The following is a 12,297-nucleotide window of genomic DNA, read 5'->3' on the forward strand; positions in this document are numbered from 1 at the left end:
CTTCCCCTCAACCCACACCCCTCTCCCCACCCTTGCCTGGGGCCTGAAGCCCCACCTCCAGTGAGTCTGGCCAGTGTGAGGCACTTTGGGAAAGGAGGGCAGCAAGGAAGGGGTGCAGAGCTGGTTCCAGAGGAGAGTGGACACATACGGCCAGGGAGGACAGGAAGGGGTGAGGCATCCTGGGGCTGGGGAAGACCAGCAAGGACCCCTCCCCAGTCTCTCCCCAGGGCCCCCCTTGGCTGGCTCCCCGCCTCGCTGGGCTCCCCTCACCTTAGGGATGAAGAAGGGCTGGAAGCCAAATGGGCCAACACACTTCAAGGTGGGCTCCAACTGACCCTGCAAGTACCAGACGCAGGAGCCTGGCCCCGGAAGGAATGAGTGATTGTCCTGAGCTGTGGTCTGCACTGCCCCCTGGTGGCATATGGGACAGGAGGGTTGGGGGCCCATCTGCGGGGCACTCTTGACCTGAAAGAAGCTGGCACCAGTGTTCAGGTGCTCCACAGGGTGCCAAGGAGGGGTCTCCTATTTGCTGACCTTGGCCAGTGTACTTGGCTTGAGACAATCGCTGAGTGGAGCCCGCACAGCCTGGGGCAGCAGCTGGAGAGGGCAGGCAGGGAAGAGTGCTTGGGGGTCCCTTTGGGCTGGACTGGCCACTCCATCCTCCCCCGTGGCACTCAGGGAGGTGACAGAAAGACGACCCTCAGAAACAGCCGGGGAGAGGACTAAGGGGGTGCAGGCCCTTCGCTGGCTGGGCCACAGCTCCCCTCCAGGCTGCGTTAGGACCAGCAGAAGCTGGAGGTGGACTGCTTGCTCATCCTTGGAGAAGGCAGCTGTCACACTGCTCCCAGCAAACTCAGGGACAGAAGGAACAGGACAGTACTGAGTGGGCTGGCCCCCCCCCATCCTCCCTCCCACCCTGAAGAACCCTTCAGTGCTGGGTCCATGTGGCGATCAGCCACTCTCCCAGACCCCAACTCGGAGCACCCCACCAGCCCTCTCCCTCCATGGAGGGCGACGAGGAGGTGGCCTTGGTCCTCCTGGGCAGGGACCCTCATGGCCTGAACGGCCCTGCAGAGACCACTTCACCCCAGCGTTGAAGCTTCCTGCTGGCCTGAGGGCCCCCTAGAGGTCAGTTCAAGGCTCATCTGGGCCGTGCAGTGGCCACCAGACTTGTTGGGGGCTTGGAGCTGGGGGTGTGTCCAGGAATCCAGGTCAAAGCTGCCACCAGACTGAAGGGGGAGGGCTAAAAAACAGCCAAGGCCAAGGCAGAGCACCAGAAAGGGTCACTTTTTGAGGCAGGGTGCCTCGCAGGCCCTGCACGCACAGCAGGAAAGCACCGTGTGAAGTCTGGGGGAGAGACACCCTCCCCAAAAGCACCGGAGCCACGCCGGGGCTGCTGTCTGCCCCCAGGGACCCTTGGAAACAATGCACAGTGCTGGGCGCTGGGTGTGGCCCCGGCCGGAGGCACCAAGTTGTTGTTTTGGCCACAGGGCACCTGCAGGAATGCCCCCTCCCCCACAGTCGTTGTGCTTTGGCCACAGGGAGCATCCTCCCACCCGGTAACCCCAGCGGCTGCAGAGAAGCGGGGCCGAGGCACCCAGAGCGAGGCAGTTGGACAGGTGTGGACAGTGCTGGACAACAGGTCTGTGGGTGGGCGGGTGGTGCTGCCAAGAGGGGCAGCCCTGGGCTCTGGGCACCACGGTGGGAATGTGACAACCACCAAAACACACCCGCCCGAGGCTCAACCCAGAAGCCCTGTCTCTGCGGCCTCTGCAGGCCGCTAGGGCAACGGTGCTCCTGCTCTGGAGTCTGGACCCCATGGCCGGGGCCCAGCTTCTGAGTGGAGGGATGTCCGTGATCCAGCCCCGACGTTCTGGGTGGGAGGCGGCCCAGCGGTGTCGAGGTTGAGCGCGGAGGCCGTGGCAGCTGCTGGAGGAAAGGAAGCAGTGATGCAGGAGGACGAGCAGGCCCCTGCCCAGCGGGGTCACGGACCGCCTCGCTACCCTGACACACCTGCTAAACGAGCTGCCTCTTCTGAGCACACCCACCCGGGGGGCGCCAGGTGGCCATCTGGGGGGCCGGCTGCACTCACCCCAGACCTTCCCCAGCTGTAACCAGGCCCACAGTGCCGCCCAGGTCAGGAGACAGGTTTTCTCCATAAAACCACGAAGGTACTGTGAGTTGTTAGAGGGGCCGGAAGCAGGGACAGAGCCGGGGCGGGGTGGGGCCTACCTGGCATCACAGCAGGAGGAGGCTGGGGCTGCGGAGCTGCCTGTACACCTGCAGGAGCCTCTGGGCGGTGGTGCAGGAGCTGGCTTCGTCCTCCGTGCACAGCCGGTCCCGCAGGGTCTGCACCTCCCGCAGCAGCGTCTACAGGAAGGAATGGGCGGCAGCAGCTAGGGCCCCACCTTCCCACTGGGCATGTCAGCGGGTCCCTCTGGCGGACACCCCCCACGTGCAGATCCTACTCGGACTGTAGTAGGTGGCCCAGGAAAAACACTCATCTGTGGCCTTAACGTGATGACCCCTCGGGACAGGAGGCGTGGCTGGGCTGAGGGAAGACCATGTCCCCAGGGGACAGGCGTGTCCTAGCCAATGTGGGACAGGTTGGAGGAGTGGCCGTGCCCACTCTGTCCCCACCTCACCCCTGCAACAGGAGCCCAGACCCGACTCGGCTGTGAGGACTGGGAGGCCCTGCCAAGCTGGGCAATACCCCAGTGCCTGTGTGTGTCCCCAGAGGAGCCCAGGCTGGTGGAAGGTTCAGGGCACGGATCCCTGAAGGACCTCACCTCATGGTTGGCCTGGATCTGGTGGAGATACTGCAGGCGGAGGTCAGGCGGGCTGGAGCCCCGGGCAGCCTGCTCCATGACCAGCCTCTGGGGGGACACAAGGGGCACACGGCTGGAGAGGGTGCTTCTCCCGTGTGTCCCAAGGTAGCGCCCAGGGCTCCTGGCACCTGTCCTCCAGCCCGCAGAGCCAGGTGGCCCTTCCCCCTCCCCGAACCATCCATCAGGCCTCCCTGCCTCGCCCCCAGTTAACCTTCACCTCAGGCGGCAGGGCACACGAACCCCAGCCTGACGATCATTTACTTGGAAGTAACTTTCTTCTCGGCCCTTTCCCCTTACTACCCACCTCCTACCGCCACCCCTTCCCCATCCGTGGCCTCAGGCCTTGGCACCGCTGTTCCTATCTTGGCCCACGAGAGGGCTGCTTCATGTCCTGCTTTCTGGAGGCAGCCTGGCCAGCTCTCAGGGCTGGACCCAAGCTTGCAGACGGATCCAGGAAGCAAGGCTCCCGCTGGCCTCTGCGGCAGAGCACTGAGAAGAGACCCCGACACCCCAAGGGGCAGCTCCCAGTGGCAGAAGCTGCACACCTGACAAGGCCGCTCAGATTCCAAGCGGCCAGGTGAATGAACGCCGGTTGTCATGAGAACACTCCCGTTACACAGCATAGTGTCAGCAGACGGAGGACAGAGGTCTGCAGCCCACAAGAAGATTCCCATCAAGGGCGTGTCCCCAGCGTTCCATTGGGGGCTGAATCATGCCTCCCAAATTCACACTTGGAAGCCCCAGCTCCCAGCACCCCCGATGATTGTGTTTGGAGAGAGGGTCTTCACAGATAATCAAGTTAAAATGAGGTCACATGGGTTGGCTTTAATCCCACAGGACTGGTGTCCTTCTAAGAAGAGATCAGGACACGGATATGCAGAGGGATGACCATGTGAGGACATAGGGAGGAGTCGGCCATCCATGCGCCCAGAAGAGAGGCCTCAGAAGGAACCACCCTGTGGACACCTGGATCCCTGTCTCCGAAGTGAACGCAGTGTGTCCCGTCTGCGGCACTTTGTTCCGGCAGCCCCAGGACACTAACTCCCCTTCTTGCTGGAAGTCTGGTCGGTACGCTCCTCCCCCAGCTTCTCACTATGTCCACCTCTCAACTCCCATGCTCAGCAGGTCTGGAGACAGCCCTGCTTGTTTCAGGCCCGGCAAGAGCAACACGGGGCGCCCTCTGAGGGAGAGAAATGCAGGGGTGGGAGCTCTGCTCTGGGGACGGGGGACTCCTGAGCCCGGGCGTGAAGCCATGGATGTGCCACAGCGGGGCCGTCACAGCAGTGCCTGAGGGGGACCTCTGGTCATGGCTTGGCTGCCAGGCTCGCCTGGGTGCACTGGTAGGTCTAGAACAGCAGCCTTGGATCCCTGGCGGAGCTTGGACTGCAGGTTCTCCGACTCTTGGGGTCTGGGGTGGGGCCTAGGGACGTGCACCAAGTTCCCAGGTGAGGCTGACGCAGAGTCCACGTTTAAGGAAAAGCGTGGGAATCAGTTGACAGGTGCCACCTCGGACCCCTCTGCGCAGCCGAGGCTGCACACACTCAGAACAGGCAGGAGATGGGCCACCTGACCCTGCACCCAGCCTGCCAAGGGCACCAGCTGACAGGCTTCCCTCCGGAACACAAAGACCTCCCCTCAGGTCCTGGGGTTGCAGCCCCAGTAGCCACACACGGCAGTGAAGCAGCAGGAAGGGCCCCTGGGGCTGTGTGTATAGGAGGGGCTGACTACCAACTCCCGCTTTCTTGGCAAAGACGTGGAGGCCCAGACTAGCAGACACCTGGTCCCGGGGCCCGAGCCTGGCTTTTCCATGCAAGTGTAGAAGAAATCTCACGCTGGTCGCCAGTGGACTGTCTCCCTTTAACCACGTGTGCTCACAGGCCACTGGGAGCTACTGCCAAGAGGGTGAGCAGCAAGTCCCCAACCCACCTCCCAACCGCCCACAGCTTACCTGCAACCCCGGGCAGTAAGCCACAGACCACCAGGGTCCTGTGTCCCCACCACCCCACAGAGACTTCCCAAGCAAGCCCATGATGACCGACAGACCTGCAAACGCCCGACGATGGCGTGGTGTGCCCTGCACATGTTGGCCAGAGAGGAGCTCTCCACCTGGATCTCCATGGCCTGGATGGGCCCTGCTGGGCACAGGTCGGTCACGGCCACCTGCAACACACAAGGAGCCTCACTGGCCATCCACAGCCCTGCCCTGCCCGAGGGCAGCGTGGCCAGCAGGAGTGTCCAAGCTGGCAGGGGCATGTGAAGCCTGGGCTGCCCCTCTACATCCCACTGTGGGCAAAGCTCAGGGGGCTCCCGGGGCTGGATCTCCACACTCAACATGAGTTTTCACCTGAAGAACCAGCTAGTCAAGCAAAAGCAAAGCTGCTCCTTTGGAATATCTGTCCAGGAAGACCCCTCTTCCCTCAGCATCCAGATCTGTGGCACTCACTCCAGAAAAAGTGCCTGCTGTGGCTGCACCACCACGGACAGCCCACACCCAGACCCGCCCATGGCCCACACTGTGCATCTTGAGGCACTGGACAGCAGGGTCAGGGTTGCAGGTGTGAAAACAGGGAGGGGGCTGGGCAAGTGAGGTCAGCCCAGTGCCCTCCGGCCAAAGATGAAATCTGGCAAAGATGGGCGAGAGCCAGGACACAAGGCAAGACCCCAGGGGCCTAGAGACCTTAGGAAGGACACTGTCCCTGGCAGCTCTTCCTTCTGGAATCGTGGGATGCACTGGGGCACCCACCCCTCTCTGCCACCTGCAGAACCACCACCAGGCCCCAGGGACACCCGACCTTGACACTGACTAGTCGTGGCCTGACCTGAAAGGGCTGTCCAGTGGGCAGCCTCCACCCACCACCCTCAGCAAGGTGTGCCCGGCCACACGGGATGCTCCGCCAGAGCCTCCAATGCTGTAGCACGAGGGTCTGCTGGACATGACCCCGAGGCTGCCAGGAGAGTCTCGGGAAGGAAGGTTTGTGCGAGGAACGGGGCTAGAGGACTGAGCTCCACCTTGGTGTCTCAGCGGCCCCTGCACATGGGGCGCCTGTGATGGGGCCTGGCACCCTGGTGGTCTAGGGGTTTAGTGGCCTGGAGCCTGGAGTCGCTCGTGCTGCCCCTGGGAGTACAAGTGAGCGACCCACTCGGGCTGGCTGTGAACTCCAGCAGTACACAGGGCAGGGGCCACGCGTTGAGAGCGCTGGACAGGGTGGTACTCATGGAGACCTGGCTGGGAGCCGACGCTGCCCCCGGCCCCACGAAGGCCACCCCATCACAGCCCGCCTCTCGAACTCGGATGCGTCGGAATCCTCTGGAGGGTGGGCCCCAGAATCTGATTCCTCTTGAGCAACCCAGGGACCCTACTCAGAACTGCTGCTGTCGAGGCCGATTTCCCCACAGGCAGGACAGCTGACCCCTGCTTGCCTCGCGGATGATGAGGTGGACATCAGTGCCATCTGGGGCCACTCCCTGGACAGAGGACAGTGCTTGGGCCCTCACGATGTCTGCGGCGGCATTCTCGGCAAGGAGCCACTGCAGGGTGGCACAACACAGGGACACGCCTGGAGGAGAGAGGTGCGGCTGTGAGGCTGAGCAGATCCTGGGAGAGAGAGGAAGGGCTCCAGGCCTCAGCGAAGCCAGCTGGTGCCACCAACCTGCGTGACTGTCCCCTAAGGTGGCCCTGAGCAGCTCTGCCGACACCTTGATGGTGGCCACTGACGGGGGCAGGTACTTGGCCCGCAGGGACGCTGGTCCTGCCGGCTGGCTGACTGGCCCGCAGCAAGTTCCCAGGAAGGTGTGGACGGGGTCTCTGGCAGGGCTGAGTGGGCCCAGGGCCTGCGTGTGCGGTGCAGCCAGGCCGGGGAAGCGCAGGCCCTGCAGCATGTCCACTGTGTGCTCACTCAGGGGCAGGCACACGCCCTCCTGCTCAGGCAGGACGTCAGGGGTGCATTCATTCGAAGGGGGGTCCTTGAAAGGGTCCGTGAGGGCAAGGGCCCCACCCACGACCTCCCTGAGGCTGTAGAAGAGCGCGCAGGACACGGTTACGGGCAGGTCAAGTGCACCGTCCTCTCCCGGGCCCAGAGGCAGCGTCACCTCACGCTGACCGCCAGGGCCGAGCTGGTCCACGGGGATGGTGTAGGTGATGGCCGAGACAGCCGAGTCCAGGTCTAAGGCCCGGGAGCTGCGGAGCACCTGGATGCACAGGGCCCAGCCCCGGTCCAGGCTGAAGCCACTGCTGTTCTCCAGCAGGCACGTAGCTGTCAGCATGTCCTGCAGCTGCAGGCGGCTCCAGGAGGTGCTGATGGTGCAGGAGATGGGCCTAGGACCCTCCCGGCTCGACAGCAGGGCGCAGCTCACGTTCATGGCTTCGTTGAGGCAGGTCAAGGCCTTGTCCCGCTGGTCAACCGCCTTCTTCAGAGAAGACACTCTGGAAACAGACATGGCTGCTGAGGGAGGGCCCAGACCTCGTTCTTCCTCCAGCATCAGGTGAAGAGCCCCCACCTCAGGGGCTCCTGTCCTGCCCATGCAATCATCTGACCCAACCTCCTTCTCCAGCAGCAGAGGATGGAGCTGGGGCAGCCTGTACTTGGCAGCCTGGCCTCGCCCACCGGGCTCACGGAGACTTCACCCCCTTCAGGGCCACTGAGCCAGGGGTGCCCACGGTGGCGCTGGCCACCCCCAACGTGCTCCCCAACGTGTTCCAGGTCGGCTCCTTTGCTCCTCTGTGGTGCCACCGTGACATCCCAGAGGATGGCAGGCACGCTAGAAATGACCCTAAACCACAGGGGCTTGGCGCCCACAGCTGGCATTTAGTGCCATCTTTGGCCAGGCAACACAACGTCTGGGGCTATCGCGGGGGCCAGAGGCAAAGTAACAGGCCTGTCCCGGACCAGCGCCACCACCCAGGACACCGCCTTCCGTGGACACCGTGCCAGCCTCTGCCCGAGCCTCAGCCCACTGGTCACCTCTCAGAGACAGTGCCAATTCCAGACAGCAACTCCTTAATTTTGTGGCCAGCATTCGCCGAGGTCACTCTGGTGGGGTGAGGCGTCTCAGAGTGCGGGTCCAGGCTGCAGGTCATCAGCCGGCCTTTGGCAGACAGGGCCAGGAGCTCAGCACCCCCTGCAGGTGGACACACGTGGGGCCTGCTCAACAGGCAGGGAGGGGCATGCTGCTGGGAACATGCAGCAGTTCCCGGGACTCAGATAACTGTTGGCAAAACACCTGTGCCCAGGTGAGGAAAAGAGCGTTCTGGAGACATCCCCGAAGAGCCTGGGGCGTGTCCTGGGCTGGACACATGCTGTGAAGGACCCTCCCTGGGACAGGGTGTCAGCACAGCAGAGGCGTCACCATATACATGGACAGGACTAAAAGGGACCAGACAAGGGCCATCAAATCAGCTGGGTGCATCCCCCCCTCAACAGCCCCCCAACCCCCAGCAAAGCTGCTCTGAGATTTCCTAAGAGAAGCAGGTGCTACACAGGTCCCAGGCCTCCTCCACTGGCCAGTCGGCTCTCACTGGGGCCTTTCTGGAAGCCTGCCGCCTCTCCTCGACATCTTTCTGTCTCCTTTCCCACTCCTGGCCTACCAGGGAGCTCCCCGGGAAACAGGCTCCATCTCCTGTGACCTGCTGGTTCTCCAAGTCCAGTACCACTAGGCCCTGAGACCCGCCCAGAGGTGTGGCTCCCCCATTCCCTGCCACATGTGTCTCTCTTTCCCTGTGGGAGAGACAGCAGTCTTTTCACTTCAAAAGCATTTCTTTCATATCGAGTATGGTCCACGGTAGGCCTTACAGTGCATTCTTGGGCTATCTTAAGGGGAATATGCGCTAGGGGGAGGGGGGCTCTTATCCCTCTCCCCTAACATTGGGCAAACACGGCTGAAACTCCCTCCGGTTCTGTCTGGGGAGAACACAAACATCAGAGCTTGGCGATGCCCCCTGCCTTTGGTGCAGGGTGGACTCGTTGGAGGCCACATGGTAAGTAAGTTTCCAAAAAAACATAAAGGTTTGACCTGAACTGATTTGAATTTCCATTGCACTACTGGCCATGGGAAGATGCTCTTGCCCGGGGTCACTCAGGTGCAGACCCTACCCAGGCAGAGTGGCACAGCCCCGCCCCTAAACCCACCCAGGACCCCAAGACAAGGAGCATCAACCACGAGGCTATGCCAGAGGAGGGTGGGCCTGCCCGGGCAGTTTTACGGAGAACAGGAATGAGGCAGGGAGAGGAGGATGGCCAGTTCACAGGGAGGAGACATCAGAGCGGAGACTCCACCCACCCCATGGCTTTGGTTTTTAGCTTTCAGCCGTGGTTCGTACCTTCAGGCGCCCTAGATGACACAGAGAGGGTGACGACGCTGCAGGCACTCAAGCTGGCTGGACACAGCAAAGAGGGCAGGCCTCCTGGGGCCCTGTCACGCTGCGTGAGGTCCCAGGGGGAGCTCTCCTGAGCCAGGTCCACTACACAGAGGTCCGAGGGGGTGCTGTGGTACACATGGCCGCCCCTGCCGCGGGCCGCACAGAGCACAGGCCCTGGGAGGCTGTACTCCCGCAGCTCTGGCACCAGATGCCCTGCCTCGTCCCAGCTGGCCTTGATGGCCAGTGTCCGGCCATGGTGACCGAGTGCCACCAGGCAGTCACAGTACGCGTCCTCCACGTCCTCGGACGGCAGCTCTGTCCTCAAGGCTCCAATGAAGATGACAGGCTCCTCCAGGTGATGGAGGATCTTGACAAGGGCCTTCGGATCACCAGGGGCAGACCTGGAGGTGACCAGGGTCTTGAGGACCACACAGCAGAGCTGGCCATCGGGGAGACCGCAAAGGATCACGGGCGACTCCAGGAGGGAGGCATCGGATCCAAAGAGTAGCCCAAAGAGGGGCCCCTCCAGCGTGACGCCCCCAGAGCCCCACGGGTGGCCATGTGGGGCCCTGGAGCCTGGTGGTGACGCACAGCACAGCACTGGGAGGAAGCGGGGGGCTGTGGGCTCCCCCAGGCTCCCAGCTGGGGGGGTGCAGGTGGACAACTCCACCTCTCCAATCTGGCCTCCGGGCCTAGGGTCCTCCCCTGGACATGGACGCTCAAACACCTGCACCTTCCACTGGGTGGGGCCCTGTGCCAGGGTGATGAGCACATCATCGAGCACGGTGAAGGCATGCAGTGTGGCACTGGGGAGCACACAGGTGTCTGGGTGCACGGGGATCACAGGGGCAGGGAGCTCATCGACCTGCCCATCCTCACTGTCCTGGTCGTCCCTGTCATCCTCGTCATCCCGGCTCACAGACCTTTGAGAACACAGGCAAATGTCAGTTACAATGCTCACAAGCTCCCTTCATGATAGCCTGCCACTGACATGATAGGCCTGGGGTCTGTACAAGGAGCGATCTCAGTGACTGTTATAGCCACCAGGGAGCAGCTGACATGCCACAGTGCCTCACACCTGCTCCACGGACTGCTTTGCTCCCCACCAATCACCCAGGGACACGTGCATAATAGGATCTACCAAGCCTTCCAGAAATGGGGTTTGGACAGAAAATTCTCATCAGTGCAGAACTGTCAGACCCCCAAGGCCTCGGCTGTGAATCACACCTGCTATCTTTTTATCTTCTAAACCAGTAGTGAATAGGTGCCCGAGTCTAGGCTCTAGGCTCTGCACTGGTTAGGCTCTGCACTGGTACTGGGGGGCGGCGGGGGAGGGATGGTGAAACTCCTTTAACCACTGACTCAGGGTTCACAGAGACCCACCTCATAGGTGTGTCATGCCTGACCCACCAAGGCCCATCAAAGCCAAAGGGGCAGCATCCTGCTCCCGGCTGCAGACTCAGCCGCTTGAACCCCGTTTACTAAGAATTCTCTGTGAGCAGGAGCCTGTTAGAGAAGGCAGGTGCTGAGGACAGGGGCCCCCAAGACTTCAGAGCTGGCCCTGAGCCCACCATCCCCACCCTGGAGGCCTGGTGAGTGCTCATTCTGAACCCAGTCCAGGGGTAAGCGGACCGTATAGGTCACAGGGGCAGTGTTTGAGGAGGGCAGGGAAGTACCTACCAGTCAGGGACAGCGAGAAGCCCATCTGAGGCCATGTCCGCCTCAACCCCGGAGAGGCAAGTGTGGACCCGCCCAAAGCAGTGCCGTCCAGCGACCATGCCTCACCTGCTCGCCTGGTCCAAAGACAAGCAATAGATGCCGCTCCGAGCGCACAGGACGTAGAGCGCCCTGCGAAGGGCCAGGAGCTCCAGGTGCCACACCTGACCGGGAAACTTGTACACGGCCTGGACGTCCGGGGAGAAGGCAGAGTGAGACCGGGCGCGTGGGGCCCAGGAGAGGTGGAGTACAAACTCCTCAAATACGCCGGGCCTTCGGTGGATTCCCGCCCGGCCCCGCCCCCTCCAGGGCCCAGGACCCCCGCTCCGCCCTCTCCCCCGGTCCCTGGCCCCTCCCCGGCCTGCCGGGTGCTCACGATCAGCAGCCGCCCCTCCCGGTCGTAGACATAGACCAGCTCGCTCCCGGTGGACAGGAAGACCTCCGCCCCGTGGCACAGCACGCGAGGCTTGCCCGCCGCCAGGCCCCCGAGCGGGCAGCAGAAGCCCGCCAGGTATTCGACCCGCGGCGCGAGGCCAGCCATCGTGCGGTCGCCAGGGAGCCCAGCCACCGGAGGGGTCTCGGCCTCGCAGCGCCGGTGCCGGGGGCGGGGCGGGGCGCGGCGCTTTACGGCCGCCCAGGTCGCAGCGCGGTCTCCGCCGTACAGCGGCGTGGCGGGGGCGGGGGCGGGGCTGGAGCCGGGGGTGGGGCGGGGCCGGAGCCGGGGGTGGGGCGGCTGCGCGTCAGGTCTTAGAGGCTCCGCGGGAGCCCGGGCCCCTGGGCTGAAGGGGACGCCATTGAGGTAAAGCTAGTGGACATAGAACGGTTTGGCAAAGGGCCAACGTGTTTAAAGCCAAACACGGGAAGCCCAAGGGCCTTGGTCTCTCCACTCGTCCGTCCTCCCCCGGAGCTCCATTGGACCCGCCCGAAGTCGCGCTTCCCTCGTGCGCCCGAGGGCCGGGCCGGCTCCCGGACCCGGGCCAGTACACTGGCTTCCCCAGGGTGGCGGCCCGTCAGAACGCGTCTCCTCCGAGCGGACGGTGCACTCCTAAGTCGACCTTCTAGCGTTTTGCGGGGCGGTTGGATCTGTGAATTCCAGGAGGGGGCGGGCAGCGTCAGGTCTTGCCACTTCCACAGGCGGGGGGTGGGGGTGGGTGGGGGTGGGTGGGGGGGGTGGGGCTCTCGGTCTAGGGATGAGTCTCCTACCTCTGAGCTGCGGAGCCACACCCACGCCTACCCCGTCCCCGGGACACTGCCGCGTCTGAGCTTAACATGGACAGAAGTGTCCCTTCTTTCATGCCTGAACGAACTGTCTGTGGGTGTGTTGGTCTGAACGGACAGTGGGGAAAAAGGGTAAGCCAGAGGAATTCTGGGTTGAGGGCAGAAAACCATGAAGAAAAT

General features: G+C 63.1%; 1 protein-coding gene across 4 annotated transcripts; it reads right to left on the reverse strand.

Moving 5' to 3' along the window:
• Window positions 1–1,271: 1,271 nt before the first annotated feature.
• Window positions 1,272–11,548, reverse strand: FAAP100 (FA core complex associated protein 100). 4 transcript variants are annotated; one of them, XM_082441132.1, is made up of 10 exons: window positions 11,276–11,548; window positions 10,969–11,087; window positions 9,145–10,106; window positions 7,790–7,946; window positions 6,479–7,251; window positions 6,249–6,385; window positions 4,872–4,988; window positions 2,790–2,876; window positions 2,233–2,370; window positions 1,272–1,929 (listed from the first exon to the last, which is right to left on the reverse strand). In XM_082441132.1, the coding sequence occupies exons 1-9, from the start codon at window positions 11,438–11,440 to the stop codon at window positions 2,239–2,241; spliced, it is 2,649 nt and encodes an 882-aa protein (XP_082297258.1). In that variant the 5' UTR covers window positions 11,441–11,548; the 3' UTR covers window positions 1,272–1,929; window positions 2,233–2,238. The 4 variants fall into 4 exon arrangements, with proteins under 4 accessions (XP_082297258.1, XP_082297257.1, XP_082297259.1 ...); XM_082441131.1 differs by having other exon boundaries at window positions 1,272–1,926; window positions 11,276–11,547; XM_082441133.1 differs by lacking the exon at window positions 11,276–11,548 and having other exon boundaries at window positions 1,272–1,926; window positions 10,864–10,983.
• Window positions 11,549–12,297: the final 749 nt, after the last annotated feature.

This window comes from Balaenoptera physalus (assembly GCF_965194825.1).
Source record: "Balaenoptera physalus genome assembly, chromosome: 20".
Taxonomy (NCBI): domain Eukaryota; kingdom Metazoa; phylum Chordata; class Mammalia; order Artiodactyla; family Balaenopteridae; genus Balaenoptera; species Balaenoptera physalus.